At 49.9% G+C, this 26,770-nt stretch overlaps 10 protein-coding genes across 10 annotated transcripts; 2 read left to right on the top strand and 8 right to left on the bottom strand.

Moving 5' to 3' along the window:
* Positions 1–161: 161 nt before the first annotated feature.
* Positions 162–1,898, top strand: V1518DRAFT_431904 (Alg9-like mannosyltransferase family-domain-containing protein). Its single transcript, XM_066906202.1, has 2 exons — positions 162–678; positions 732–1,898. Exons 1-2 carry the CDS (start codon positions 200–202, stop codon positions 1,843–1,845), a joined length of 1,593 nt encoding a protein of 530 aa, XP_066760477.1. The 5' UTR covers positions 162–199; the 3' UTR covers positions 1,846–1,898.
* On the bottom strand, positions 1,688–3,788 carry V1518DRAFT_412940 (uncharacterized protein). The gene is made up of 6 exons (XM_066903201.1): positions 3,697–3,788; positions 3,322–3,637; positions 3,116–3,263; positions 2,576–3,068; positions 2,158–2,186; positions 1,688–2,093 (listed from the first exon to the last, which is right to left on the bottom strand). The coding sequence occupies exons 1-5, from the start codon at positions 3,755–3,757 to the stop codon at positions 2,182–2,184; spliced, it is 1,023 nt and encodes a 340-aa protein (XP_066760476.1). The 5' UTR covers positions 3,758–3,788; the 3' UTR covers positions 1,688–2,093; positions 2,158–2,181.
* A 380-nt stretch (positions 3,789–4,168) lies between these two features.
* Positions 4,169–6,163, top strand: V1518DRAFT_412937 (major facilitator superfamily domain-containing protein). The gene has a single exon (XM_066903200.1). The coding sequence runs from the start codon at positions 4,270–4,272 to the stop codon at positions 5,923–5,925; it is 1,656 nt and encodes a 551-aa protein (XP_066760475.1). The 5' UTR covers positions 4,169–4,269; the 3' UTR covers positions 5,926–6,163.
* On the bottom strand, positions 6,070–9,026 carry V1518DRAFT_412933 (fork head domain-containing protein). Its single transcript, XM_066903199.1, has 2 exons — positions 8,393–9,026; positions 6,070–8,328 (listed from the first exon to the last, which is right to left on the bottom strand). The coding sequence occupies exons 1-2, from the start codon at positions 8,546–8,548 to the stop codon at positions 6,421–6,423; spliced, it is 2,064 nt and encodes a 687-aa protein (XP_066760474.1). The 5' UTR covers positions 8,549–9,026; the 3' UTR covers positions 6,070–6,420.
* A 105-nt stretch (positions 9,027–9,131) lies between these two features.
* Positions 9,132–14,110, bottom strand: V1518DRAFT_412930 (DNA topoisomerase). Its single transcript, XM_066903198.1, has 7 exons — positions 13,650–14,110; positions 13,051–13,587; positions 12,954–12,992; positions 12,833–12,906; positions 11,462–12,777; positions 9,531–11,410; positions 9,132–9,471 (listed from the first exon to the last, which is right to left on the bottom strand). The coding sequence occupies exons 1-7, from the start codon at positions 13,911–13,913 to the stop codon at positions 9,286–9,288; spliced, it is 4,296 nt and encodes a 1,431-aa protein (XP_066760473.1). The 5' UTR covers positions 13,914–14,110; the 3' UTR covers positions 9,132–9,285.
* Positions 14,111–14,148: 38 nt separating this feature from the next.
* Positions 14,149–15,834, bottom strand: V1518DRAFT_412927 (RNA polymerase II transcription elongation factor-domain-containing protein). The gene is made up of 4 exons (XM_066903197.1): positions 15,534–15,834; positions 15,366–15,475; positions 15,217–15,300; positions 14,149–15,168 (listed from the first exon to the last, which is right to left on the bottom strand). The coding sequence occupies exons 1-4, from the start codon at positions 15,628–15,630 to the stop codon at positions 14,473–14,475; spliced, it is 987 nt and encodes a 328-aa protein (XP_066760472.1). The 5' UTR covers positions 15,631–15,834; the 3' UTR covers positions 14,149–14,472.
* An 80-nt stretch (positions 15,835–15,914) lies between these two features.
* V1518DRAFT_188925 (uncharacterized protein) lies at positions 15,915–17,478 on the bottom strand. The gene has a single exon (XM_066900865.1). The coding sequence runs from the start codon at positions 17,120–17,122 to the stop codon at positions 16,199–16,201; it is 924 nt and encodes a 307-aa protein (XP_066760471.1). The 5' UTR covers positions 17,123–17,478; the 3' UTR covers positions 15,915–16,198.
* On the bottom strand, positions 17,404–19,232 carry V1518DRAFT_188663 (uncharacterized protein). Its single transcript, XM_066900864.1, has 3 exons — positions 18,907–19,232; positions 17,765–18,748; positions 17,404–17,716 (listed from the first exon to the last, which is right to left on the bottom strand). Exons 1-3 carry the CDS (start codon positions 18,909–18,911, stop codon positions 17,686–17,688), a joined length of 1,020 nt encoding a protein of 339 aa, XP_066760470.1. The 5' UTR covers positions 18,912–19,232; the 3' UTR covers positions 17,404–17,685.
* Positions 19,233–19,320: 88 nt separating this feature from the next.
* On the bottom strand, positions 19,321–21,540 carry V1518DRAFT_412918 (Mis12-Mtw1 protein family-domain-containing protein). The gene is made up of 3 exons (XM_066903196.1): positions 20,151–21,540; positions 20,008–20,093; positions 19,321–19,950 (listed from the first exon to the last, which is right to left on the bottom strand). The coding sequence occupies exons 1-3, from the start codon at positions 21,129–21,131 to the stop codon at positions 19,554–19,556; spliced, it is 1,464 nt and encodes a 487-aa protein (XP_066760469.1). The 5' UTR covers positions 21,132–21,540; the 3' UTR covers positions 19,321–19,553.
* A 238-nt stretch (positions 21,541–21,778) lies between these two features.
* On the bottom strand, positions 21,779–25,713 carry V1518DRAFT_412911 (phosphatidylserine decarboxylase-domain-containing protein). The gene is made up of 11 exons (XM_066903195.1): positions 25,458–25,713; positions 25,342–25,386; positions 25,120–25,278; positions 24,974–25,059; positions 24,526–24,920; positions 23,229–24,469; positions 23,002–23,176; positions 22,809–22,950; positions 22,408–22,755; positions 22,094–22,355; positions 21,779–22,036 (listed from the first exon to the last, which is right to left on the bottom strand). Exons 1-11 carry the CDS (start codon positions 25,572–25,574, stop codon positions 21,893–21,895), a joined length of 3,114 nt encoding a protein of 1,037 aa, XP_066760468.1. The 5' UTR covers positions 25,575–25,713; the 3' UTR covers positions 21,779–21,892.
* Between the last annotated feature and the right edge of the window lie 1,057 nt (positions 25,714–26,770).

The raw sequence follows: 26,770 nt of genomic DNA, 5'->3' as shown, positions 1-26,770 counted from the left end.
CCCGTCGTGGCAAAGATCTCTCTTGCTTTTTTGATCTAAAGAAAAAAAAAAGAACGACAGTCCAGGCGGGAGTTTGCATGCTAAATAGGGACGCGGAGACCTAACCCTATACGTCACGGCCTGAACGGGAAGGAGGTAAACCTTCGTGTCATGAAGCGTGACGGGCATCGCAGCGTCGTCCTCGACGGCACCGGCGACAATGCTGCGAGATTTCCCGTTGTTCTTTGCTCTGCGACTTGCCGCAGCACTGACGATCGCCACGTATTTCCAGCCCGACGAGTTTTGGCAGGCGCTCGAGCCTGCCCACACACTTGTCTACGGATACGGCTACCTAACCTGGGAATGGCGCCGCGGTCTACGCAGCATTGTGCACCCGGTTCTCTTCGCGGGTGCATATAAGCTTGCCGACGTGCTCAATCTAGGCGATGCTGGTGTCGTGTACGCGCCGAAGGTGCTGCAAGCAGTGTTTGCTGCGCTAACGGACTGCGGAACCGTCGCGCTTGCAGCGCGCGTGTTTGGCGGTGAGGACATGCGAGCTGCGACAAAAGTTTGTGTCGTGTTTTCGGCGTTTACGTACTTTGTCGGGGTGCGCACGTTTTCTAATTCCGTGGAGTCGACGTTGTGTGTTGTCGCGTTGCAGTATTGGCCGCTCGCCGGGGGGGCGAAGTTGAACACACGGTGAGCAAGCTAGGAGCAGGTACATCGGAAATTGTGCTAATCGTCCTATTCAGGAAATACGCCATCGCGCTTTTGTTCGCAGCTTGCGCGTGTGTGCTACGACCTACCAACGTGCTGATATGGACCTACCTAGCTGCACACTTGCTTCTGCGCACACCTTTGCAACGCACAGCCCTCCTTTGTGTGCTTGTTCCCGCAGTCCTTGTCGGCGCAGGCATACTATCTCTCAACATCCTCATCGACAGCGCATACTATGGCCGCCCAACCTTCACTCTCCTCGAATTCGTCCGGTTCAACGTACTCGACTCGTTGTCATCATTTTACGGCGAGAATCGGCAGTGGTATTATCTCGTTGAAGCGCTGCCGCAGTTGTTGACTGTGTATTTGCCGTTCGGGCTGCATGGTTGGTATATGTCATTATCGCAACAATGGTCAGCGGTGGAATGTAAGCGAAATGGGGAAGGGGCGAGAATATTAGCGGGCATTGTGCTCTTTGTGATATTTGCGTACTCAATGGTGACACACAAGGAAGTCCGGTTTATATTCCCGATGCTGCCAATACTTCTCATATTCTCCGCGCGATCACTACTCCATCTCCGCATCCTCTCTAGCACCACCCTCCCTGCACGCCCGCGTCTGCAATTCCTGTTCTTCGCAGCCATCGCACTTATCAACATCCCACTCACATTTTACGCATGCTACATCCACCAACGCGGCGTCATCGATGTGACACATTATATTCGTGCGCACGCTGCGACAAACGAGATCACTAGTGTGGGCTTTTTGATGCCATGTCACTCCACTCCGTGGATGAGTCACATGCACGCTCCAAACATCACGGCATGGTTTCTCACCTGCGAACCACCGCCAGCCACCGTGGACATGGCATCGTATCTCGACGAGGCTGATATTTTCTACGCAGATCCAGCGGTATTTCTCGCGCAGAATTTCCCAGCTGTGCAGTGTGATGCCAATGACATGGCGTCATCAGCGGACTACAAATTCGAGTGGCCGAGTCATCTTATATTCTTCGCAGCGCTGCAGGACACTATTGCGGAGTATGTGGGATCTGCGTATGTCCACGAGACGCGATTTTTCAACTCCCACGTGCATGAAGACGCACGGCGGCGTGGTGACGTCGTCGTCTATCGCCGAACATGTATATAACACGTCATATACCATTCGTTCAATAGATATCACAAAGTCTACCAAAAACTAGTCAAAATAACACGCATACAACCCAGATCATTTGAAAAATTTGAACAACGCTTCAACTAGACCATCCCGCCGCCGGCCCTGCTGATTCCCAGGATGCTGCTGCATCGGCTGCTGCGGACGTTGCTGGTATGATGGCGGATAGTACACTGCAGAATTGCTGTATTGGTAATTTTGTTGCCGTTGGGGACCTATGTCAGCTATGTAGATGTCAGTTCACTCGTCAGAGAAAGTAAACGCAACCATGGAGGAGAGAAAACATACGTGAATCCGAGATCAGTATTTGTATTACTCTAATCCAAAACAGTGAAGGTTAAAATATTAAACATATGAAAACATATTCCTCTCTACTGGGGCCTGCTCCAGAAGGGAACCTGGGGTCCCCCGCCGCCGCTGTTTGGTGCTTGGTTGCCGTTGCCATTATTGAGTGGAGGATAGCTTTGGTATGGCGGCGGCTGCTGGTATTGGTTTTGCTGTTGAGGCGGGTAGTACTGCTGTTGTTGAGATGCATAGTACTGTTGCTGTTGAGGTGGATAGTATTGTTGCTGTTGAGGTGGATAGTAAGGTTGTTACTGATATGGCTGTTGGTACGGTTGCTGGATCGGCGGCTGTTGCGGCGGATACGTAGCGGCGGGGATACCCAGAGAAGAATACGAAGGAACAGAAGAAGAATTATACGTACCCTGGTAGCCCTTCCAAGTGACTTTCCCCATCTCGACGACACCGGTGTGCTGGTCCGTCCACGACACTAGCAACTGACCGCCATGCGACTCGGGAAATCCCCACGGATGCGCATTCATGCAGTAATTAAACCCGCTCTTCGGCTTCTCAAGCTGATGCAGCACCGAGTCGCCGGTCCACGGTCCCTCAGGACGGGGCGCGGAGCGCATGATGATCCGATTGTCCGCCCAGCCAGTGCAGCCGACGAGGATGAAGCAGTTGTAAAACTCGGACCAGAACACGGTGCCGGATTGCAGCTTCCAAAACATCTGCGCGTAGTCACCGGGCTGTGAAGACCATTTGCCAGGCTTGACCCAGAACTGATACTTGCCCTTCTCGCGCGGATCGGCGTTTCGCGGGAAGCGGCAGATATAGGTGTGACCGTCTTTGCCGCCGTAGAGGTACACCCAGTCGTTGACGACAATGGTGTCAAAAGAACCCCACGAAACTTCACCCTGTGATTTGTTAGTGGCGCATGTAGTGCGACAATTGGCGAACATACGGTAGGCCATAGCGGATCGCCCATGATACGCTTGACAACCGGCAATCCATTCGGACCGGTCTCGACAGAGGCGAGCTGCACACCAAAGTGCAGATTGTCGCCCATATTCTGGGACTGAGTCCGGCCCTTTGGGAAGAACATCCATCCCCTGCGACATGTCAGCAACGATACCAGGACACACCGGCGACCACACAAAGACCACATACTTGCCGGGACTGACCTCCGCGATCTTGGAGAAGGTCCACACGTAATACCGCTCCTTGCCGCCACCCTGCTTCGCCTTGTTGAACTCCCACTCACCACCAGTGAACGGGACAAACTGCGCAGGCTTGCCCTCGCGGTCGGTCTCCCAGTAGGTCGACCGGGTGGGGTTCTGGGGGTCGCCACGCGCAGCGGTCGAGGTCTTGAGATTAATCATCTGGCCATTGTTGTTGAACGTGAAAGTATCGCCAAACAAAAAGATCGGGATGCCGTTGAACAGGCCGGAGCAGCCTATATCGCGGGTGTACTTCTTGCCGTTGCCTGACGGTGGTTAGCCGGAATCAGAACATGCGGCCTGAATCAGCGCGGCTGGCGCATACCCTCCGTGAGCGTTCCGATGCGCTCGAAGCTCTGCACGGCAAGCGGTAGTTGTCCTGGCATTGCTGCTGTAGCGAAGTGGAAGAGATGACCGCGGCGGCTTGAAAAGCTGAGACGCGGAGGGCGATGGCCGCACCAGTGACGTCAGTACGGCTGTGTCGGGGACGCAGCACGCGCGCGACATCACCCGCGTGCGCCGTGAGTCTCAGCACGCGCCGCGCTCAGCGCATCACGCGCGCCGCGCCTACATGCAGCTTTTCCGGACTCTTGCCGCACGGACCGAGCAGCGCGCACAAGGTTTCGCATAAGCTTCGTGCCCGTCGGCGCACCGCCGCTGGCCCCAGGACGGCAATGAGGACCCTGGAATTGCCGCATTTGGCAGCTCGGCGGGCGGCCGAGACGGCGTTAAGGTTGTAAGGTTCAGGGGCGAAGTCCATGCCAGCGGCTGAGCGCACGCGACCTGCCGCGCCGGCTCGGAAAATCGCGATAGGCAAAGACGCCGAGAGCAGAGCGCTGCTCCTCCCTCGATTCTTCTATATGGCGCCGCCTGCTGCTCCACCTCCAACAGTACCGCCATGTCCGCCGCTGCAGAACCCCCAAGCCCAGAAGAGGCGCTGAAACGCACGCCGTCCGCAGCACTACCAGACCTCGAGGCGCGCGACTCCCGCATCAGCGCTGCTGCAGCCTATCAACTCACCTACGACGACTACGACGACGACGATGACGAGGAGCTCTCAAAAAGCGGCAACTTGAACGACGCCGATATGGACAAGGAGAAGCAGCTTGCGGCTTCACGCGCCGCCGACCTCTGCGACTGGGACGCCGGGCTCGTGGGGTGGGACTCCCTTGACGACCCTGAAAACCCCAAGAACTGGCCGCAGCGTCAAAAGACGCAGGTGATGATCGTCGTTCTCGTCACAGCGCTCATGGTCCCCATCGTTTCCACACTATTCGCGCCGGGACAGTCTCTCATGGCCGAGGAGTTTGGCTTAACCAACAAAGTCCTTATCCAGTTCACCATTTCCGCATACGTCCTAGGCTTTGGCTGGGGCCCCCTCTTCCACGCGCCGCTCTCAGAACTGTATGGCCGTAAATATGTCGTTGCTGCGTCAAATATGTTTCTTGCGATTCTCAATATCGGCTGCTCCGAGGCGACCTCCGTCGCGATGTTTCTCGTATTCCGCGCACTCTCAGGCATCTTGGGTTGCGCCGGTCTCGTGGTCGGCGCAGGCATTATCTCGGACATGTACCGCAAGGAGGACACCGGTCGCGCCACCGCCATGTTTCTGCTTGGTCCCATCATGGGCCCCGTGGTCGGTCCCATTCTGGGCGGCTTCATCTCCCAGCGCGCCGGCTGGCGTTGGTGTTTCCGTGTAATCGAGTTTTTCGCGTGCTTCATGAGCGTCATGTACGTCTTTGCCGTTAAAGAGTCCAACCCGACCATCCTGCTTCGCCGCAAAGTCGAGCGTTTGCGCAGAGAGCTCAACCGACCTGAACTCATCTCCATCATCGACTCCCGCATGCCGCCAATCTCTCCCTCCCGCAAACTCGCACTCGGTCTCACCCGCGCCGTGCGCCTCATGTTGACTTCCCCCGTCGTCATGCTCATGTCGCTCTACATGACCATCGCGTACGCCTATCTCTACGTCTTTTTCACCACTCTCACCGACGTCCTCATCAACGACTACGGCTGGACCATCGAGCTATCCGGCCTTGGCTACATCTCCGTCGGCGTCGGCACGCTGACCTCGGTCCTCGTCGTCGGCGGCACCAACGACAAACTTGTCCTCTACCTCGCCCGCCGCAACGGCGGTGTGCGTGTTCCCGAAATGCGTCTTGGACCGCTCACCGTCGGCTCGATTCTCATCCCCGCGAGCCTCTTCTGGTACGGCTGGGGCGTGCAGCGCCATATCCACTGGTTCCCGCTCATCCTCTCCCTCGCTCCCATGGGCGCCGGCTTACTCGCCTCCCTCATCCCAATCCAGGCATACCTCATCGAGCTCTACGGGCCTTTTGGCGCCGCCGCAAGTGCGACTGCTGCTCTCAATCTCATGCGTTCCACCGCCGCAGCCCTCATCCCCCTTGCTGTTCCTTCCCTCGTCGACCGCCTCGACTACGGCTGGGGCTACTCGCTTCTTGGCTTTATCGCCGTTTTTGTCTGCACATCCATGTCCTTCTTCTTCGTCCGCTTCGGCAAAGCGTTCCGCCAGCGATTCCCTCCTCACATATAAGCCTCATAGTTTTTATCTTTAGGCCTCTCTTCGTTTGTTTAGTATCAGCACATGGTCCTCTAGAATTGTTTCCACAATTAGGTGTTTTTCTTTCTCTCCTCGCATCGGCATTTGGCGCAGTGCTCTTCTTTGTACGATTCGTCATCGCAACTGATTTCCCCTCGTCAATCATCTTCTCGCAATAGAACAAGTATCTAAATTCAATCACGTCCTGCTTCATCATGACTTCTAGTTCTACTCATCTGAGGCTCTCTCGCTCGCAGCGCCGCTAGATTCTCCAAATACTATACAGTAAAAAGCATACACATGTCAAAAACACCACCGCAAATGAACAGCAAACAATGAAGCAGCAATAACATAGAATTTTTATTTACAATCCCCAACCTTCACGACTCCACAATCTCTCCGTTCGCGCTGCCATTTTGCCATTTTCCCATCTGCTTGAACCCCCTACTCGACGGTTAGCCTGGCCCCAACACTACAAATATATCATGCTTACCTCGTCAAATCAACGCCCTGCAGATCTCCTAGTCCATTGTCGACTGCTACGGGTTGCGGCGCTGGCGTCGCATTAGCCACTGCAATAACTGCATCAAATAGTGATGAACCGTTTTGGTTTGCACCCTGCTGCCCATGACCGACCTGATCCTGATTATCCGTGCGTTGTTCCGTTCCCTGTGACTGCATACTCTGCACTGGTGTCTGGCCCTGATCTTCGCTGCTGCGCAGTCGCGTCAAGTAATGCGGCTGCGCCTGTTGCGTCCCCCCATTGCCGTCGCTATGTGACGAATTCAATATCGGACTCGAGTACTTCGATGGCGAAAACTCTGACGGCTTTGCCGGTGTCGATGAGAGCTGCATAAACTTCCAAAATGGAGCTGGCGAACTATTTGGCATGTAGGACGACGGTAACTGCTGCAGCGCCGACGACGGCGGCCCCAAATTTAGTGCATCTGCTTGCCGGTTAACTATTGGGGTCTTCATCGGGTTGTTCGTATTCCGCAGTCCAAGCGATATCGGACTCCCAGTCGACGCTGCGAGATATGCAGGTGCTGGTAGATTTCCAGCTGTGTTTCCACCGTGTAGTGCGACTCGCCCTTGCATGCCCCCATCTTGCCGGTTCATGTTGCCAATGCGCTCTGGTGTGTATCCCAGCAAATTGTTCATACTCCGACGATTTGGTGACGGTGTGACTGAACCAGACATATGGAACCCGCCTTTACTCCTCAAATTAGACGTCACCATATCCTCGTCCTCGCCATCGTCCTCTGAAACAAAGTTCTTCATCTTTCCAATGTCACCGCCAGACATGTTTGATGGAGGCGGTAATGACGACGCCCCTGCATCGTAGCCCGCATGCCTCGGCGGTGTGTCATAGGTCGATGACGTCAGTCCGATTTGACTACTGCTCGTCATTAATTGCGACGAGTGCGAGTTGTGGTACATGGCAGCACCGCGCCGACGCGACAACTCCTTGTCGTGAAGCTTCTTGATATATTCTTCCCGAAAATCAGAGTTTATCTGCCATTTCATGCCTTTGCCAGGCTCATCCGTAGCTCTCGGCACCTTTTGGAACGCTTTGCTCAACGATAAGTTATGTCGAATCGAATTTTGCCACCCAGTCTTAGCGTGTCGATAAAATGAATAATGATCAGATATCCACGAATATATGGCTGCCAAGGTCAGCTTGCCCTCTGGACTCGATAAGATTGCTTGTGAGATCATAGTCGCATAACTATATGGTGGCTTAATGTCTTTTGCTTCGTCGAGACTAAGGTCGTTGTAAGTATTGTCGATAGTCTCCACTCCTCGGACTTGCGGTTTCGTAATAATAGCAACACCCTTAGGATATGCCGCAGACGAATTCTGCATTGGCATGCGGGATGTAATCATCTCAGACTCATCGTAATCCTGTGATACGTCGTTTTGGTCATCCAAGTCCGCCGGCAGCTGGTCGGGCAATACAAACATCATCTGAACGCCGCCAATGTCAAGAACACTGCCACTGTGTAATTCTGCCGTCTTGCCGTCCTTATACGGAACTCCGTCGATCTTAACACCATTTCGTCCCATAACTGAAATCACCCACGTTCTGGTCTGCAGGTCATATTTCACAACCGCATGCTTCCGACTAACAACTTTCATAGGACCCAAGTCGATGTCGATATGTTCCGGATCGGTATTCGGCGTGGGCTCAGAGTACCTTCCGATAGTCACTTTCAGTGCCCGCACATAATACGTCCATGTAGCTCCCGCGAGCTTCGCATATGCTCGTACATCGACATTAGACGCAGCCACCTCATTCGCATAGTCTTCCGCGACCTGCACTCTGTGCTGCGGCATACCAAGATTCTGTATGATTATATTGAGATTGTCGGCTTGCACAGGATTATTAATCACGGACTAGTTCGCGCAAGCAGAAAGTTAGCCACAAAGATACAAATCCTGTAATAGACGAATCACTCACTTTTCTCTTCTTGTTCGAGCGCTTGTCTGTGGGTGATGCAACAGTCTCGGACATGTCCGGCTGCCGATGACCCTGGCGCGTCCGTTTTAATGGCGACGACATTCGTGCTAGTTCTGTAAGATCAGTACTTTGTACAGCAAACCGGGCATTCCCCATTCGACCATCATCAGACTCTTCGATGCGATAGCAACAGACGAAATTGTGGAGACTTCGCGAGAATATCTCAAAACTCAGGGGCCTGGAATCATACCAACTTGCTCGGGATCAAATAATGGTCTGACTCTCGGATAGAATCCCCGTTGCTTCTCGAAAGAACAGCCGATAGTATGGAAACCAGGCCGTCGCTGTCGCTCGATCGGATAGACAGTGTTGGTGGTGTATCTGGGGGAGGCAAAAGGTGGTGGGACACGAGCAAATCGACAACGAGACCAAACGCGTTGTTCAAGCAAACCGTAACTGAACAACGCCTGCTGTCCAGGTCTTTGTAGTCGTATTGGTAGTCACCAAAACTGTGCCGCCGCGCCCTGCTCGCTGGTTCAGCAAAGAGCCAGAAAGAGATGCGGGTAAAGGAGGTGATCGCGACCGCGGAAACGGAACTTCGTGCTGGACGATTTCCTCTCTCAACTTTCGAGCAAAACAAAGAAAGGCGTAAACAAAAGCCCGCCCGCCACCAACCCTATCCCGGATGCCGCGTGGATTAGGGTTACGTGCGTCCACATGACTCAGCCTCGCGGCATCGCGAAATGAAGCAGTATTATTTTATACATTATCTAAAAGCCATATGCAAGCATGTAAGTAGAAAATACTGTTTCTTGATGTCAATTGATGGTATTTTTAACGAGAAAAAAAGCATTGGCAATATATCTTAGCAGCTAGTTGAGTGAATCCGCCCCTCACGCCGGTCGCGCGTGCTTGTATGCGTCTTCATATTCCTTCCACGACTTTGTGAAATCAGTCAAATCTGCGTCCCAGATATCCTTGGCAGACTTCTTTAAGAGAATGTTCAAGTCGTCCTCCTTGTGTCCCCGCTCTTTAACTAGTTTGTCGTAACGTTCCCGGGTAAGCGACCAAATTGGCATCTTAGAATATGTTAGTAACATGACCGGAGCAAATGCAATAAAGCCAACCATCTCCTTACCCCCAGAAGGTAGTCGTACGATGACAAGTCAATATCGCCACTCTCGTCGTCGTTCTCCTCTGCGGTTGGCGTCTCGTCGTCGTCCAGTGGTCCGTTCTTCCTCTTCGAGATGGGCGGAAACTTCAGCTTTTTCAGTTCCACAACCAACTCAGCACGCTTGCGGTTAGCAATGACCAACTGCTTGTCAATGATCATCTTAATAAATCTGGCCTGGCTGTTTAACTTCTCCAGCTGCTCCGTATAGATATTAGCCAAATGATCTTTGCGGCGCTGGTAGAAATCGAGACGAATATAGTAGAACTCTCGAAGAATCTCCTCAACGGTCTCGTACTTGCGAACTCGACCGGCTGCGTCAAATGCCACCATGTTATTCATGCTGATCGTGCTCACGAGTTTAAACTTGTTCAGTAGACCTTCGTCCAGGGCATTCTGCATCTCCTCCTCACTAAGCTGAACGACAAACTTGATGTCCATCTTGTGCTGCTCCGTCATATCACGAATCCAAGGCTTCGCCTTCTCCGTGCCGGCCATCCCGGCAAGCAGGAATTCCTTCACCGTGACGGTCCACTGTCGAATAGGAAGCTCAGTAATTTCGACGGTTGTTGGATTCACCTGCTTGATGATACCGGACACCCTGTACTTGTCACTGCCCAACTTCTCGATAGTTCCATGCCATCCGCGGTACCAGGGATCCATAGGTACGAGCTCCTGACCGTTCATCATCCGGCGCAGATTGGCAACAACGTCCAGAGGATTGTAATTGGGGATTGAAGTACTCCATCCGGTGCCTATACCATCAGCGCCGTTGACCAGAATCATCGGCAATATTGGCATATACCACTCCGGCTCAATCCTTTTGTCGTCATCCGTAAGGTAGTTCAACACAGGCTCATCTTCTTTATGGAATACCTTCCGCGTGAGCGGATTGAGCTCAGTGAAAATATACCTTGGAGCAGACGCATCCTTGCCACCCATGGCACGAGTACCGAATATGCCTTTAGGGAGCAACAAATTCAAGTTGTTACTGCCAACAAAATCCTGAGCCATACTGACGATAGTTTGCACAAGTGACTGCTCACCATGATGGTACGCAGACTGTTCTGACACGTAGCCTGCCAGCTGTGCTACTCGAATTCCATTCTTCAAGTCTCGCTTAAAGCAACTGAATAGAACCTTGCGTTGACCCGGCTTAAGCCCATCGATCATGGAAGGAATGGAGCGTACATTGTCGGCCATGCTGAACAGAATCAGCTCCTTGTTGACGAAGTCACTAATGGGAATAGTCTTCAACGCCGGGTCCAGATAAGTTCCAGGTTCTAGATTGCGTAGCCATTCCTTTCGCTCATCTGCCTTCTTCTTGGAGAATGCAAGATCAATAGAAACTCGATCTTCGTCCTTCATTGCATGGAACTCCTTAATATGTCGGTCCAGCTGCTTAAAATACTCACGGCCTTCTGCAGGCGTTGAGGTTCCAAGCCCCTTGTAGTACTTATGCCTCCAAGTGCAAGTCTGTCCTTCAGTTTCCTTCCAAAATTCGTACTCAGGCATTGTATAAAACGGAATGACATTCTCCTTCTTTCCCTTCGTAATTGTGACCTTCACGATTGGCGTGATAAACTCAATCAAAAATCCAGGGATATCCAGCAGACCAGGGAAGGTAGACTCCAAGAAATTGATCAACAGACCCTTGATATGGCTTCCGTCGTGATCCTGATCCGTGAATATCATCAGATGGCCATATCGTAAATCTTTGGTATGGGTATAATGCTTCTTGTGCTGCAAACCCATGATTTGTTTGATAGCTTGAATTTCAGCATTCTTCATGATCTGATCATGCGATGCTTCACGGACGTTCAGGAGCTTTCCTCTCAACGGGAATACTAAAGATTGGTTAGATGTATCACGGCAAATATGTAAAAGATTGCACATACCTCCATAATAGTCACGCCCAACAACACTAAGACCCGCGACAGCAAGTGCTTTAGCTGAATCTCCTTCTGTCAAAATCAGTGTGCACTTGTTGCCCTCACGCGTACCAGCCTTGTTTGCATCGTCCAACTTCACAAGACCAGTGATACGATTGCGCTTGGAGCCGTCCGTCTTCTTAAGCTGCTTATCGGCATTTTGAGCAGCAATATCCATGATATTACTGAGAATATCCGTGCGCAACACTTTCTTATAGAAATCGTCAGTCAGCACGCATTTGGATCCGAACGCGCTTGGTCGTGTTGTCAATTGCTCCTTAGTCTGAGAGGTGAATGCCGGATTTTCCACCAAACAGTTAATGAATAAGAAAATGTTGTTCTTTATCTGTTGTGGCTTTACGTTTCCCGATTTTGTCTTTTTCTTCAGAGTCTCGGTGAGCTTTGTGACAATTTGATCACAGATATAATTGACATGAGTCCCGCCCGACGTGGTCGCAATCGAGTTGACAAACGAAACCTGATTGAAACTGCCATCAGAGACCGCAAATCCAATCTCCCAGCGATCATTGACAGTTTCAGTAACAATGACCATCTTCGGTTTGTCCTTAGTCGCCGCAACAGCAGGCTTAGCCTCTTCGTAATCGTCGTCATCCAAATCCAGGAAGACGGTGTCTGGCTCAGCCTTGAAGTCTGTATTCTCCGAGAGTGCATTGACATACATTTCCATGTATTGCTTAAAGCCCGTGATCTTCAAACGCTCGTTGTTCAAGTAAACCTTCACGTTTCGAATCGTTCCAGCCAAGTCATAGACTCGTCGGAGCATGAGACCATGCAAATCGTTGTCTAATTCATCCATTCTGAAAAGTTTCAAATCCGGCTTGAACGTGATTCGTGTATATTCTTCACCTTTTGGGTTTTCGGTGATCTTGGGCTTTCCAACTTTGCTCATGTTGTTCGTCCACACCTGTTTATACTTCTTTCCAGTGCCCTTGTCAGCTGTCTCTAAGGTGAACTCTGTAGAAAAGATATTACAAAGCTTGGCTCCGTAACCGTTTCGCCCGCCTGTAACCTTCTTCTCCTCGTCGTCGTAATTACTAGATGTCAAAAGGTTGCCGAAAATGAGTTCTGGGATATACATATTCTCCTTTTCATGCATCTCGATTGGAATACCACGTCCATTGTTGAAAATCACAATTTGATTCGCATCTTTGTTGATCGAGACTTTGAGTGTGTCCATCTTAGGATCCCGAATTTTGTTATCCGCAGCATTCACAAGAATTTCGTCAAAAATCTTGTAGAGACCGGGAACAAAGCGAACAGACCTAGAGTAGAGGTTAGCTAGAGAACTGAAATTTCCCGTCCAGAGTAAGTACATACTTGTACTTCATAGACTTTGAGCTGGTGTCAAAAGTCCACATCATTCGCTCCGTGTATTCCACTGAACCGACGTACTAAGACTTTTAGAGATGATCAAATTAAAAACATGCGAGTCACTTACAGTGTCAGGACGTTTCAGAATGTGTTCGAGTTGCGTGAGCTAGTTATCTGTTAGTAATGAACAGTGCTGATCATGTAAATAAGTGAGACCACGATACCTTTTGGTAAGTCTCTGAACTGGTTTTGGCCTTCTGAGTGACTGTACGGGGAGAATTGGTAGATTGCGTCACAGTCGCTTCCCTCACGGGCGGTGAAGACTCGACGGAATCGTAGTCAGAGTCAAATATATCTTTCACGCTCTTAGCGGCGCTCTTTGCGGGTGGGTGAACAAACAAATCAACATCATTTTCTCGTTCAGCAAGAGGCTGTGCGCCTGTCTGTGCCTTCTTGGAAGCAGCAGTTGGCTTCTTTGTCGCAGCAGTCGACTTAGTAGCAGCTGTCTTAGGCCCTGGCAAATTTTCGGACACGGTGGACGAAGATGCAGACTTCAATTTAGTTGCTGACTTAGCCACAGTCTTCTTCTCGGCGGGAACCTTCTTCGCGGGAACCACTTTGGTCTTCTTCGGTGGGGTCATAGAAAAGTCATCGTCTTCGTCATCTTTACCGTCGAAGTCGAACACGTCAGAAGAGTCTTCAAACATTCGCTTTCTGGATGCCGCTGCGGCGGCACGACGAGGAGGTACGGCCTTCCTGGGCTGTAGCAAGAGATCAGCATCTGCATGTATGGCATCTCGAGCTATGCAAGGAGATCGCGTACAGTAGTAACCGGAGAGTCGTTGAAGTCGTCGTCTGACGAGTCGATAGATATCGCCTTGGCGCGTACCATTGCGACGGCCCCGGAGGTCAGTGGAGCTGATGAGAGTGATGGTGTGCTGAGAAGAGCAGGCGCAGCGAGGCAGGGACGGCGAAAGAGAGCTAAAGTCGCGTGTTTGTTGTTGTGCCAGAAGCGCGTCGTAAACAAACCTCCGAGCGCGTGCGCATAAGTCGCGCGCAGATGTGGCACCGTGGCTGTTACTCGCATCCGCAAAATCTAGCGCGCTGTCAATCGCAACAACAACTCGACTTTCCACAGCCAGTCCTGCTTCTGAAGCGCTTGTATGCTCTTCTTCAGGCTCTCGTTGCCGCTGATCAGGTGGTTTGGCCCACTCTCTACGCTCGGGACTCTGGATTTTTCAGTATCGGGACAGGGCGAACTTTGCGCATCCGCCGACTTCGAGCCTCACGTTTTGCGGCTTTAGCACGCAGGCCACTGACCCTATGATCCGGCAAATTCTACCCCGTGAATGGGTAGTTACATTTTTAGAAGAGAATTGCGACATCAGTGCTACTCTGGCGCAGTTGCACAATTAGCTAGTATGATCATTGTCTGGCTTTCAGAGAATATGAAATTGGACAATCATACTCACTAGCTGTCTGACTTGACCTGTTCTTCTGCTGCCCAAGCCCATAGCGGATCCTTAATAGGTGCGATAATGTATGAGCAAACGTAGTTATCATAAACATGATCATGTGAAATTACCATTGTCAAGCTCTTGACCAAAATATACGTGGCATAGCACCCAAAGGCATAGCACCCAAACTTACTCTTCTTCGCTACTAGATTCAATGTCGTCCTCCACTCTGCCGCCTCCAGCGTAGCCGCGTAAGCTAATTGGTCTTCGTCCAACAGGTACAGCTGCAGCCAGCTGCTTGGGCGGAGCGTTTGTCGCCGTATGTAATGGCATGGGAGCAGATACTTTCTTTGCCGGAACAACGTCATCTTCGTCCGACGACGATAATTCAGTTTCTGCAGCCATTTTCGAAAGTGATGCAAGAGATCTAGGTGCTGGCTTTGTCAGCTGGCTTGAACTAGTCGATTTTTCCGCGACTGCTGCTTGCTTTGATGTGGTGACCACCGATTTGGCGGGTTTTGGACCGCTAGCTCCAATATCTGCTGATCGCTTTTTGCTAGCGGCCTGCGCTTCCTTTCCTGTAGTTGAGGCAGCAAATTTGATGTCGTAGGTCGTCGATAAACTCGCGACAGAGCTTTCCATGGTCTCAGGCATAGAATCATCGCTCGAGTATGGATCACTGGTCTTGTCACCCGTAGCGCTCTTCGTGCTTATTGTCTTTGCAGGAGAAGCCGAACTTGCCGGAGACGATGTCAAGGTTGTACTCCGCTGTTGAGACGAGTCAAGTGCTGGTGTTGGTGTTGTAGGTCGTGCTGTTCCGTTCTTTTGCTGTGATCTAGATACTTGCAACCGTAATATGCCTGATAAGTGGTGAAGTACGAATGACTTCTAGATTTAGCAGAGGCCAATAGCAATAACCCCACAAAAACATACGCCTGTGTTCTCGTCGTATACCAATAAGCAGTCGACATCCTTTCCTTCAGCATGCGGTCCAGTAAATACCACTTTCTCTCCTTTCTGAAGCAGACGTTAGTCCAAGTTACTCCGATAAACCCCGCGTAGTCACTTCTACAAGGTCATACCTGAGTTCCGGGTACATCCAATATAAAAGTAGACTCGGCCCGTGGTGGGGAGTTCGATCTCCGAAGCACAGCTGGCTTGCCGCTATCTATCGAGTCAGGCTTGAACTTATCTGCATGTTACTGTTAGCACCAATGGCTCTAGACCTCCGCAACGAAAAGTTTGCATACATCTTACGGCAAGTAGATCGTCTGATCGAACACCATCTTGTCCAAATCCGTCGCTGAGAGCGATAGGGTAGACGCCCTCTCTCGAGGGATCAACCATTTCGGAGACAGGCGAGCTCCCGGCCCACACGCCACACCGCACAGCTTTCGGTAGCCGTTACAGGCGATGTAAACTGCTCTTCTAGAAAAGAACTTATTTTCCCTAGGTCAGATGCTCACTAAAGTCTCTAGTGCGAATAGTCGGAGGTTAGTCCTTGTCGGGCGGAAACAGCCCTTGTGATCGCGGCGGAGTGGCGCGTGGGATCCCCCGCTGACGTCGACGCGAATTGGCCTCCTGCTGCCGCCGCCACCCTACCCCGCGACTTCGTGCTGAATGAACGTTCATTACTGCGACCTATCAGTCAAGACTACTACATGCTTCATTCCTCAATAATACTTCCGGCACTATGAAGGCTCGTCTATGCGCTAAAGCCCAAGTTTGACCTCACAAGCAATTCTGCTGTTTCAAAATGATAACCCTTAACTAATAAATTTCTACTAATACATATGTAAGGTAGTTCGACAAGAATTAAAACAAATACACGACTATAAGAGAAAGCACCATCACAACAGCGTAGCGCTAGAAACACCAATTTGATGAACACGTTCAAAAGTCGAGTGGCTCATATTTACAATGATCGCAGCTGAACCAAAGCCGCGATCGCTTCAGCCTCGCGCTGCTCTCTGTCAGCTTCCGTATGTACTCCAAACGCCTTCGATTCGTGACCGGGATAAGCCGCCTTCACCTTTCCAAATACGCCTGCCGGAACGGACTGAGAAAATACGCTGGATACTTTGGTGTTCGCCGTGTCCCCTGACGATACGGACGCGCGAGAAGAAAGGAAAGAGCCCGACGACACTGACGAGACGTGCTGCTTGTTCATAAGCTTAAATCCATTCTCGCGACGCAGAGATTCGACTCCAGCAGATTGCCAGTCTTCTTCATCCGTATCGCTGCGGTAATCCAAGTCCATGTCATCGACGTCCATGTTGTCAAGGTCTTCGTCTCCCTCCATCGCAATTTCCGAATCGTCAAAAGAGGACGAAAACATCAGCTCACCATCGTACGAGCTCACAACCGTTGTGGTGACAACACTGCTTCCACGACGCGGTCTGTCGCGCAACACACGTACGCCACTTAAAGGTGGAGAAAATGGAAACACGTTGGGGGAAACTGGTATGCTGCCGTTCTTCGGGGGCGAAAATACGCCACTAGAAAGTGAAGATCGCTCGCGAAGTGACCCAAAAACTGGTCCACCGCGGCCTGAATAACTGCCGCCGCCGCTGCTTCCGGCCGGCTTCATAACCGGTGAGTGGGTCGCGGGCCGGCGATACTTCACGGGAAGAGGACCGGTACCATGGACAGCGCTGCGAGTACTACCACCGCCGTTTTCGCCGACCGTAAAACCACTGACAGCACCGAGCGAGCTGCTGGTGGCGTAGCGAGGAGAAACCGACGACGACGAATCGCGACGCGACGAGTCCAGAGGCGAATCACGGTCGGATCCGGCCGCGTAGGCGGATAGAGCGGCGGAAAGCGCAGACTGTGCCATGGCGCAGCACCCACGAGCAGGCGAGAGTTGATGCGGGTGGAAGAATGCCCGCGGGGGCAGATAGGGGCGTCGTCGGACAGACGGGGCTGGGGAGCAGCGAGGCCTCGACGAGGCGGAGAGGGCGGCGCACCGAACAGGGAAGAACCAGGCGCCGCACAAGGTTCGCGCAGCCTGCCAGCTGGCAGGCGGTCCATGTGATTAAGCCCTAACCTCAACCCTTAACCTGCTCCGAGATCGCCAGCAGACAAGTGTTGATGTGCGCTCGATGAACGTGGTCGCGGTCTCGGTCCTCCTGTCTTCGGCAATCCGTCACTCTCGATCTGCTGCGGGCGCTGCTGATCGGTGGATCCTACCACGGCTGTCCTAACATAACATATGCCAAGTCTGTGCTGTAGTTGTGTCGTCCCTGCTATTCGTCAAGAGCACCGCAAGACAGAGACATCCTGAAGCCTTGAATCCGTTGCCTTCAGTCAATGAAAAAAAAATGAACCAGTCGCTGCCTTCCTCGATATAGACATAACACAATCGCAATGACAGCAGCAGCTGTCCGCAATTGTAATCTCTCAATTCCTAAACCGCTCGGTCTTCAAGAACCTATCGGAGTCAGTCATCTGTAGGTCTGATTTTGGTTTTCTGCCGCACATCTTCATCAGAGCTCGTACTGTGTAGTATGCATCATTTCCAGCATTGTGCAAATTCCACGCAGTGATGTCAAGCTCGTTGAGAATTGTACCAAGAGCCGCCGGGGAATTTTCTCCAAACTTTAGCTTCCACAGCTCTAATGTGTCCGCGCAAGGTATATCACTTGGTAAATCGACTCCAATGGTCTTGAGATATCTGATATCATTGATGCAGTCGTGCCCGACGAACGCGATGTCTCTTCCGCAGCTTCGATATAGCAGCATTACTTCAGCTGCACAATCGTCCAGAGACACTATCTCCGACCTTCCGAAATCAAATTTCTCTGACGCGTCATTCATGTATCTGGTATTTCGTAAATGTAGATACTTCTCTATCCGGAAATGTCTCGTACTCGGCCTAGCTTCCGTAGTATTATCCACTTTCAAATCCAATATGGCAACCCCAACCTCCGTCACACATCTCTTGTCCAGTTCATATGCTTCGACATCGACACAAAAAAATACGTGAGATCTCTCTTTGATCCACTTGCGAATGTTGTTGAGCATTTTCTCGCGTTGCTCGTGAACTCGGAGTCTTTTCTCTACTCTCTTTATTGCGGCAGCTTCCTTCTTCTTCTTTCGTTCCTCCGGAGACTGCAAGATCGCTGGATGTGTGTCGTACTTGATTCCACTAATCTTATCAATTTGACGTCGAAAGTCGGCTGAGTTAGTTGTCTTCATTAAGTGCTTAAGGCTACTCATGGAATCTGGATTGACTCGGTCTGCATCAGGAAGGAGATCTATGGCGATTCCCGTGTGCTTCGTAACCTCTGCAAAAAAATGTTCAACCTGATTGCCTGCCACAAAAAGATCGGGCTGGTCGGTATAATATCCAACCAACACATCCCATCCGAACGGAAAGAAACGAGCGCTCTGAAAATATTGTAATACTTTGTCCCGTCCTTCCGGACTTAAAATCCGTAGGTGCCGCTGCACCGTCGCTAGCCTCGCAATGTAGTCAATATCGTGTTCTTCATCTTGCGCCATTGTTTGAGCATCACCGATTTGAGAGAGAAGACAGGAATCTAATCAATCGTGAATTAGTACAAACATGACAGATCGGAAGCAACACATCAACCGCTACACACAGCAATGACGACTCACAACATAGAGAGATTCGGCTTCTCCAGAATCCAAAAGATGCGACCAAGACTCCGAAATCAACAAGAGTAGAAGCTCCGAAAAACTAAACACCGATATATTTCCTCGCTCCAAAAGTTGTTAAGAGAACGCAAGTTCCATGGTATGCGGCTCGTCAAAAAAAAATTTCGAGGTTCCTGGCCCCTTTCGGATGCGCCGGAGATTTGTCGATGCAGATCTGACCCCCAAGTTTGCGAGCACGCACGCGATCAAGCTTGTTCTTGCAGTAACAGACCATGTGCTGTCATTTTTTTCGAACCAGAAGAGGTTGAAGATATGGGTCTACGCGAGGTGTTCCCAAAGCAGCAGAGACCTCTAAATGCGACACTTGTCTGCAAGGAACAGGATCGTAGCTTTAGAAGTCTAGTTTGGTGGCCGACTTACACCTGCAAATTTCTGACTATTTTGCACCATTCTATAATAACTAGGTGAATGAGTTAGAGTATTGAATAATAGTAAGAGCCATAAAGTTTATACTAATGACAATGATAGTAAATCCTAACTAACTGATCCTTCCGTTCACAAAACTCCACCCATTACTCTCTGTCTGTTGTATCGTACAACCGCAATCGGATCATATCACACTTATCTTACAAATACATAGTTGAATGTTAGAGCCGATCAACTTTGCTTAATGTCCGTAAAACATCTCGTATTTCCAGTCCATCCGTTCCACCAATCTTCTGTGTGGTTGATCGAATTTGCTCTAGAGATTTCGACACGTCCTTCAGAACTTGGTCTGCATAGTTGGCCGCTGATGCTGATACGCTCTTAACTTGATATAAGTCATGCCGTAGGGTATCCACTGATAACTCCACTTCCTTTGTCTGTCGTTGTATTGCTGCCAGTTTTGGCGTCGACTCGTCTGCTAAAGATGCACTTTCATATCGGGACAAAAACGAAGCTTCCTTTGGAAGTAACAGCGTGACATCCACATTTGATAACGGCGGAAGTATGGGCTTCATATCATTTTCGGCATCTGCCCAAGTCTTCTTCTCTGTTCGTAGCCTGTATGGTTTGATTAGTAAGTATCACGAATACATTCACAGCATAACAGCAACTTACCGTTCAAGACGTGTCTTAAACTCGTCAATCTTAGCTGAATTTGCCACATTCAACGGATTCGGCTTCTTCGGACAAGAATTATCGTTCTATGACAGTGTGTTAGCCGCCATGTCCCACGACATAAAGAAATACCTACAACTTACTGGTCGATTCCACCAACTTGTGGAGATTTTGCCATCCGTCAGATCCTTGACTAACTCCTCTGTGATGATGCGAGCTATTGAAGCCGCGGGCTGTTTCTTCTTGTCGGCCTGTTTCATATGAGCCATACTCCTGTTCGCGCACCAGACTAAAAGCTGTTTCATCCGGTGCGGATCCGGCAGATCTGAATCCAAATGCTTGTAAAATTCTGCAGTCTCAATATCTGAATGTGGAACGGCCACCAAGCCCTTGCTCAGGGAACTTGCTCGTTTCCCTCGCATGCCCAGACTACTTCTTCTACTCCCTCCGTTTTGTTGTCGCAGTTGCTGATTCCTGCGGATAATAGGAGTGTCGCTCAACGGTAGTGATATTATTGTCGTTTGTGAATCCTCTTGCCGTAATGAAGTCTCAACATTTGAAGTAGATCTGGAGTCTGTATTTAGAAGTTCACCTTGCGGCCGACCTGACTTGGTTAATATCCGCTCTGATTGCACGTCTCCAAAATTAACAGCGCCTGTTTGTGTTGAATGTGGTATGCCCGTGTCCTTCAAATTCTCCGATGATACTTGTGTGCCTCGTCCGAGGGCGATTGGAGATTCATCAGCCTCTGGAAATGAGGATGTAACAATATTCCGCACTCGAGTAAACACGAATCCATCATCCTCTTCAAGTGAAGCCGACTTCCTCGTTCTTCGCGATTTCCGCGAACTTTCCAGTATCTTTGTTTCAGCTGCGACCGCCGCCGCCCTTCGCCGCTTCGTCCCGGTCTGCGCAGCTGCAAGCAAATTCTCCTTCTCTCGTCGAGAGCCGTCGTCAACAACTCTACTCATTTCCGTACTCTTGGCGTCGATAAGTTTCCGTAGATTAGTCAAATTTGAAATTGGGGATGCTCGAGATGCATTCGACAGCCTTATTGATGTTCGTAGCGCGTGCACTCCCGTTGAAGCTGTTATTGTGCTCGCTGGCAAGCTCCTCGATTGCATTGCTCCAATTCGCAGAAATTGTGCTGTGGTTTATTCCACTTGTTCCACTTATATTCTGTCCGTGCCGTGTGGAACTGTGACAAGTCGTAGATGCCGGTACATATGACGTCAGGATTGACAAGAATTCCGAGTTGTCGTAATGATTCGCGCACTGGGTCTATACCGTCGTGTGGAACTTCGAGGTCGGAAGTCGATATGCGTGTCGTTCAGTTCGATATCGTATTAAACAGGTAGGAGGTATACGCGATGAGCCAAGAGCGCGCCTCGCTGAGACGACTAAAATCCACGGGCCCTCAGTCTGCAAATCGGGTGTACGTGTTAAATAAAGCTAGTACCAGAAGACTTGCGTATGTGTTGGTCGACGCGATCTAGATAATGGCCCGCCTGAGGCAGTTCCTTTAGTATCACGAGGGCGCCGCGGGACAAGACAACAAGTTAGCAGAAATTGGTTTAGGGTTAATGGTGTTGTGATCCGACTGTTGCCTAGGCAACCCAACAATCGGAAATCGCATTGAGATATCCTCCGCCTTTCCCACCATCCAGTCTTCCAAATGTACTTTCAGCACTTGTTATGATAATCGCACTAGCACTTTTTCCCAGAGAAGTCTTTGTCAGAGAGGAGCGAGAAACAATCAGAAAACAGGTAATTACTAAGACAGCTGGCCTCGACCGACAGGTCATGCAGCTTTATATTGAATCCCACAATGACTTCTAGCAACTTTGACCAAAGCCGCAGACTAAAGAGCCTACTATACACAATATCATACACCAGGAACCTGGACTCCAGACACCCTACGCGCAGCGTCCCTTCGCACGTCTTCCGTCTTCGCAATAGGCGATAACGATGCGGGAGACTGGAATTCCATCACGTCAGGAGAATGGCCAACTGACATTCCAACTTGAATCTACATCGGTTTGTTAGCCGGTATGTAGCACTCAATGCAAAATCTGAAGTTACTTACTAAGGTCTCCATTGGTCGCTTTGAATTTTGCGAAAGATCCGAATCCCAGACTATTGCACCCGGCTGGAAAAACACCAGCAACGTGCTTCCACCAAATTGAAAGTATCCGAGCTCATCAGCTCGAGATACGCGCTGACTCTCCTTAGCGGTAATCACAGTGCTACCCACCATCATCGCGCCAATGCATACAACCATGACCCGACCAAAAGCATCTGATTGTATCGGAACAAGAACGCGAACATTATCGCCGTATACATCCAATCTAGAGCAATCATTAGCATATGCAGTCGATATAATCAAGTTGCGAAACTCACGTTGATCGGATTGCCATTGGATTGACGGTATAATACGCACCGGCTATCAGCTTCGGTTTGCCAATGGTTCCGTCAACCGGAACGTGAAATCGATGATAGTCCTGCGGCGCCAACCGAAATATCGCCAAAGACCCGCCAATAAAGCTGCTGACTTCATCGGGATAAGCTGTACCAAATAGTCGTGAAATGGCAAAATTTTTTCCCTTGATCCAAATATCCGTTGCAAGGTCGATGGTTTGGAATACCACGCAACGGCAGTCCGCTGGCGAAGTCACGATAAGCTTATTGCTCGGCGCAACGCATGGACGAGCACCTGGCTTAAGTTCGCGATAAAAGAATTCGTTGAAGCTATCAGGGAGCCAGTTAATACCAGTCGTATAGATATGAACAACTTGAATTACCTCTTAAATTCCTGAATGGATTTCAGAGCTTCCGCCATATCGATGCTGTGAAAGTCAATGAACGGTCGAATAGCTTTAACCGAGCGCGGATTGTCATATTTCTGGCCTTGTTTAATGCTCAAATTCTCCAGAACTTTTCGAACTACGCATGTTAATTAAAATCAGAATTCAGCAACAAACATTGGTTACTTACTCTGCCTTCTTTCCATATCACTCTTCTTGAGGCCTTTGTATAGCAGTCGGATGCCCAGTCGTACGTATTTACTCATGTGCTCCTCGAAAATATAGCCAGTGATACGGTCTTGTACCAGAATATTGGCCGAATTGGCTCCTAGTTTGTATCCCCCGTATGATATTTTCGTAACAACCTAAGAGCAAGTCAGGAAGTTGTCGGCTCTATCCAATTTCCGGAACACATACCTGTGCAGCCCAGTTACGGGTAGCTTGGTCCGCAGTAACATATGAACTCAGAGAAGACACGGTAGCCAATTTCCAGTCTTGACTGCTGCAAGTCGCGAGATGCGTAACAATGTCCATATCTGATTTTTTGTCAAGTCGCGGCTGATGACACACGGGACATTCATTGATGGTCAAAAGGCGTTCTTCAGAAGCCTCTTCCACATCATCATAAAATACGTCCATGTTATTGGCAGATGATGGGATGCCTAGGTCACCTGCGCTTGATTCGCCAGTCACAGAGCTGGACTGTGTATCAGTCGCGTCGTTCTTCAGGTCGCTATCGAATGTGAAGTCTTTCAACTGTTCATCAAGTCTCGCGATGTTGATATTCGACACTTGCATAAGGTTATCCGGGACTAGTGAGGGGATCTCGATAGCCTGCAGCTTTGTAGGAACGATGAGATTTAGCGAAGTGGAGGAGCCGCTCGAATTATTGTTCTGAATGACATCTTCCAAGCACAGGACAACCTCATCTAGCGTAAGATCATCATCGATCGACTTTCCGAATCGTGAAAAGAAGCTGTCAATGGTAGAACTGTGTAACGTAGATCCGATGTGCTCTAGTAAATCGCAGAGCTCGATTCTCGATATCAGGCCGCTGTCGTCGAGATCAAACTGTGGTAGTAAATATCTCCAAAACTGCTGTCTAAGAGCTTCATACGGCATATACTTTGCTCTAACCTGAATATATGGATGATGCGTCTGCTCCCATTTTCCGGCGTTCTTCAGCGTCAACGGAATATCAAATGACGTGAAACTAGCATCCAGCACGTCAGGGGTAATCGCCACCTTCTCACTGGTGTCCTCTCGGCCGTTTCTTGAAGACGAGCGCGATCTTGTCTTGGACATGATATTAAGAAGCGAAGACGAGTGCTCCTTTCTCCCAATTCGATTTGCCGATAACAGCTCCTCTGATGGAGGTGGCGGAAAATCGTAGAGGCCATCGGAATGAGGTACTGGTGCGTGCTTTGTGATTTCCTGTAACGAAAAATTCGCGCGAGCCACGAAGTCGTTGTTTGACATCTTGTCGTGATCCACGATCGTGAAATTAAAGGTATATTTCAATTCCTGTCGCAAAATCGGAAAGAGGAACTTCTCATTGTAGATTGGGTTCAAGTTGTGTCGTTGAAAACCAGTTCTTACGACAGTTTTAGAAAATGAAACAATCACGAACGGGTCCATGTCAAATCCCGTACGTAGAGCTGTAATAACGGATTAGTTCACACATGTGCATGAGGTAAATCCTGGACAAACTGACCATTGCCGAGCGGAGGAAGATCAACCACTTTGACGACCTCCAGAAATATGACTCCCACTGTGGCATCGCCGGTGCCTACTTGAAATGGTGTACTAGGTCGCGTTCTCCGCAAGATTCGCGATTTCCTGGACTTGGCTTGTATTTCCTCAGATGGTTTTTCAGGAAGTTGCGACGTTTGTCTTGCATCACTGTCGATCTCGCTTTCGCTACCCGCCTCAGACGCTAAATCCTCGTTGAACTCGGGCGTCATTGAACTCAGCGACTCCCATTTAGCCAAGACAGACTCGTTTGAAGCGGTAGCATCGGTTGGGTCAACCAGAGCTAACTTGATATATATGGATCCTTTCACGTAAGATTTCTTGCTCTTCATAGAGAAGAGGTCGTACCACTGAGGCCTTGAGTTGTAAGCGCCACGCCGCGTCCAGTCAGATTTACCAGTTAGACTCACCTGTTGTCGTCGCTGTCGACAACAGTTCGGTTTTCATCGGAGTTGAAATGATTGATCAATGAGATTTCAAAATTCCCAAGATATTCCTGGTGTACTAATTAGTAATCGATCGATCGAAAATTGGTCATACGAAAGCGTTCACTGACCTTTCTAAACTTGTCCTTGTCCCAGACCGTGCCAGTGATCGTCGGTTGCGATCTCACTTTGAACAGCGGGATGGTGAATTCGGCGTTCCATTCGGGATTCAAGTTCTTCGGTATTGCTTGAGTCGACACACGAAAGCCGTTCAATAGTAGCACGGCGAACTATGTTGCTTGTGGTGAGATCAAGGCCGACTTCCTAAAGGGGTGGTGTAGGGGGTGACGTACTGGATCGCTGAAGCCGTTGCTGTCTAAAGCGGCTAAGTCCTTGGCCTGTAGGGCCGTTAGCATGGACTCTAGAGTCTGGAGTGAATGTCCAATACAGATAGTTCGAGAACACACACCTTCAGCACATATACTTTCAGTAAAAGTACCGGATCCTGCGCGAGTCGGGGTGAAGCGCTCCTGCTGGGCGCCGGCGAGTTATGCGTTGACCGATGACGTGAACGGATACCTAGCATGATGGTCTATGGTTCGCGCAGGCTGAAAAATAGATGAGATGGCTGAGTAGATAAATCAAATGTGAGAGGAAGAGCATGCGGGCGTGGGTTGTGGATAGGTGCGTGACTGGCCCGTACGTACGGCGTTTCTACGAGAAGTTACGACACCTAGGAATCCAATTTAAGAACACAATGCGGTAAGCACTACAACTCCGTATACTCTGCAAAGCAGCTCGAGTCTGATATGCTAGCAAATACTGCGAACCACGATGTAAATGATCCTCTTTATAATCAAGAAAGTAGCTACCATGAAGAGGCTCGTCTGGATTGATAAACGCCGACAACACGTGCTCTTGTTTGTGGGGAGATGCGATCGTGGGTGATGTGCACCCCTGAAAACGGCGTCTTTCGCACACTCCAGACTTCTGCACCCTTCAAATATTCAACACGATTGGCATCCACCTTTCTCTGAAAATGAACATTTGCCAAACGGCGTAAGACCGCATAAATCGCAGTATGGAACTGCAGAATATGCATATTCGCTTCGCCAGTGATTGTAGTATTGCTACCTAGTCTGTCAAAGCTGAAGCTATCTCTCAAACTTCAGTACATACCAGGTAAGCCGCATGGCCAGTATGGTTGCAACTATATCTTTAAAGAGCTTTCAATTTGTGACAGAACGACGGAGAAGCGTTTTGCGACAGATCTATCAACTATCCTAAATGGTTAATTATTAACGGATAATGGGGAACTAAGAAATCTCACTAACACGAGTCAGCAACTTCGCTGTTTGACACCACAGCTTTGATTATCAACCATCATTGCTGAAGCACAAACCGGTGAACTATGGCGAGGTGACATTTAAGTGTTTTGGTTGAGGTAGAACTGCACGAGCCAGATGCCGCTTGTACATGAACTACTATTCCGGAAGCACGAAGCGACTAACTACGCGAGGCGGATGCTGCAACACTGGTCTCGTTCCGCCCTTTATCATATGAAATTCTGGTTGTTTGACGTTTATAACGCCGCCTGACGTGCATATTCTTGCAGCCCGGCTCCTCGGACTTTGGAACATTCGCTACTCTACTTTGCAGATCTGGACTTACCGCTCAGTTCGCGCTTCTAGACATGATTGTTGTACTTCATCTGACTATTCAGAGCCTTGGCGGATTGAAGTCTGGAAAGACGCAATTATTATCAGTGGATCAGATACGGAC

Source organism: Limtongia smithiae, assembly GCF_038497785.1.
Source record: "Limtongia smithiae strain NRRL Y-17922 unplaced genomic scaffold V1518scaffold_3, whole genome shotgun sequence".
NCBI lineage: Eukaryota > Fungi > Ascomycota > Lipomycetes > Lipomycetales > Lipomycetaceae > Limtongia > Limtongia smithiae.
Note: the sequence above shows the minus strand (reverse complement) of the source record. Positions and strands in the feature narration are given on the sequence as shown.

What these genes read in the sequence shown, in the direction of transcription:
- V1518DRAFT_412933 (XM_066903199.1), bottom strand. Translation starts at nt 8,548, where the DNA reads ATGGGGAATGCCCGGTTTGCTGTACAAAGTACTGATCTTACAGAACTA. An exon ending in GCTCGAACAAGAAGAGAAAA is followed by an intron (nt 8,329 to 8,392) that starts GTGAGTGATTCG and finishes TGCGCGAACTAG; the next exon opens with TCCGTGATTAATAATCCTGT.
- V1518DRAFT_412930 (XM_066903198.1), bottom strand. Translation starts at nt 13,913, where the DNA reads ATGCGAGTAACAGCCACGGTGCCACATCTGCGCGCGACTTATGCGCAC. An exon ending in TGGGCGTGACTATTATGGAG is followed by an intron (nt 11,411 to 11,461) that starts GTATGTGCAATC and finishes ACCAATCTTTAG; the next exon opens with TATTCCCGTTGAGAGGAAAG. An exon ending in CGTACGACTACCTTCTGGGG is followed by an intron (nt 9,472 to 9,530) that starts GTAAGGAGATGG and finishes ACATATTCTAAG; the next exon opens with ATGCCAATTTGGTCGCTTAC.
- V1518DRAFT_412937 (XM_066903200.1), top strand. Translation starts at nt 4,270, where the DNA reads ATGTCCGCCGCTGCAGAACCCCCAAGCCCAGAAGAGGCGCTGAAACGC.
- V1518DRAFT_412940 (XM_066903201.1), bottom strand. Translation starts at nt 3,757, where the DNA reads ATGCCAGGACAACTACCGCTTGCCGTGCAGAGCTTCGAGCGCATCGGA. An exon ending in CATCGGAACGCTCACGGAGG is followed by an intron (nt 3,638 to 3,696) that starts GTATGCGCCAGC and finishes AACCACCGTCAG; the next exon opens with GCAACGGCAAGAAGTACACC. An exon ending in GCGGAGGTCAGTCCCGGCAA is followed by an intron (nt 3,264 to 3,321) that starts GTATGTGGTCTT and finishes GACATGTCGCAG; the next exon opens with GGGATGGATGTTCTTCCCAA.
- V1518DRAFT_431904 (XM_066906202.1), top strand. Translation starts at nt 200, where the DNA reads ATGCTGCGAGATTTCCCGTTGTTCTTTGCTCTGCGACTTGCCGCAGCA. An exon ending in GGGGCGAAGTTGAACACACG is followed by an intron (nt 679 to 731) that starts GTGAGCAAGCTA and finishes CGTCCTATTCAG; the next exon opens with GAAATACGCCATCGCGCTTT.
- V1518DRAFT_188925 (XM_066900865.1), bottom strand. Translation starts at nt 17,122, where the DNA reads ATGGCACAGTCTGCGCTTTCCGCCGCTCTATCCGCCTACGCGGCCGGA.
- V1518DRAFT_412918 (XM_066903196.1), bottom strand. Translation starts at nt 21,131, where the DNA reads ATGCAATCGAGGAGCTTGCCAGCGAGCACAATAACAGCTTCAACGGGA. An exon ending in CAAGTTGGTGGAATCGACCA is followed by an intron (nt 20,094 to 20,150) that starts GTAAGTTGTAGG and finishes ACACTGTCATAG; the next exon opens with AACGATAATTCTTGTCCGAA. An exon ending in TTTAAGACACGTCTTGAACG is followed by an intron (nt 19,951 to 20,007) that starts GTAAGTTGCTGT and finishes CAAACCATACAG; the next exon opens with GCTACGAACAGAGAAGAAGA.
- V1518DRAFT_412911 (XM_066903195.1), bottom strand. Translation starts at nt 25,574, where the DNA reads ATGCTAGGTATCCGTTCACGTCATCGGTCAACGCATAACTCGCCGGCG. An exon ending in ACAAGGACAAGTTTAGAAAG is followed by an intron (nt 25,060 to 25,119) that starts GTCAGTGAACGC and finishes TTAGTACACCAG; the next exon opens with GAATATCTTGGGAATTTTGA. An exon ending in TCCATTCAGGAATTTAAGAG is followed by an intron (nt 22,756 to 22,808) that starts GTAATTCAAGTT and finishes GCTCCCTGATAG; the next exon opens with CTTCAACGAATTCTTTTATC.
- V1518DRAFT_188663 (XM_066900864.1), bottom strand. An exon ending in GTACGAGCTCTGATGAAGAT is followed by an intron (nt 17,717 to 17,764) that starts GTGCGGCAGAAA and finishes TGACTCCGATAG; the next exon opens with GTTCTTGAAGACCGAGCGGT.
- V1518DRAFT_412927 (XM_066903197.1), bottom strand. Translation starts at nt 15,630, where the DNA reads ATGGTTGATCCCTCGAGAGAGGGCGTCTACCCTATCGCTCTCAGCGAC. An exon ending in TGGATGTACCCGGAACTCAG is followed by an intron (nt 15,301 to 15,365) that starts GTATGACCTTGT and finishes CGTCTGCTTCAG; the next exon opens with AAAGGAGAGAAAGTGGTATT. An exon ending in TATACGACGAGAACACAGGC is followed by an intron (nt 15,169 to 15,216) that starts GTATGTTTTTGT and finishes TAAATCTAGAAG; the next exon opens with TCATTCGTACTTCACCACTT.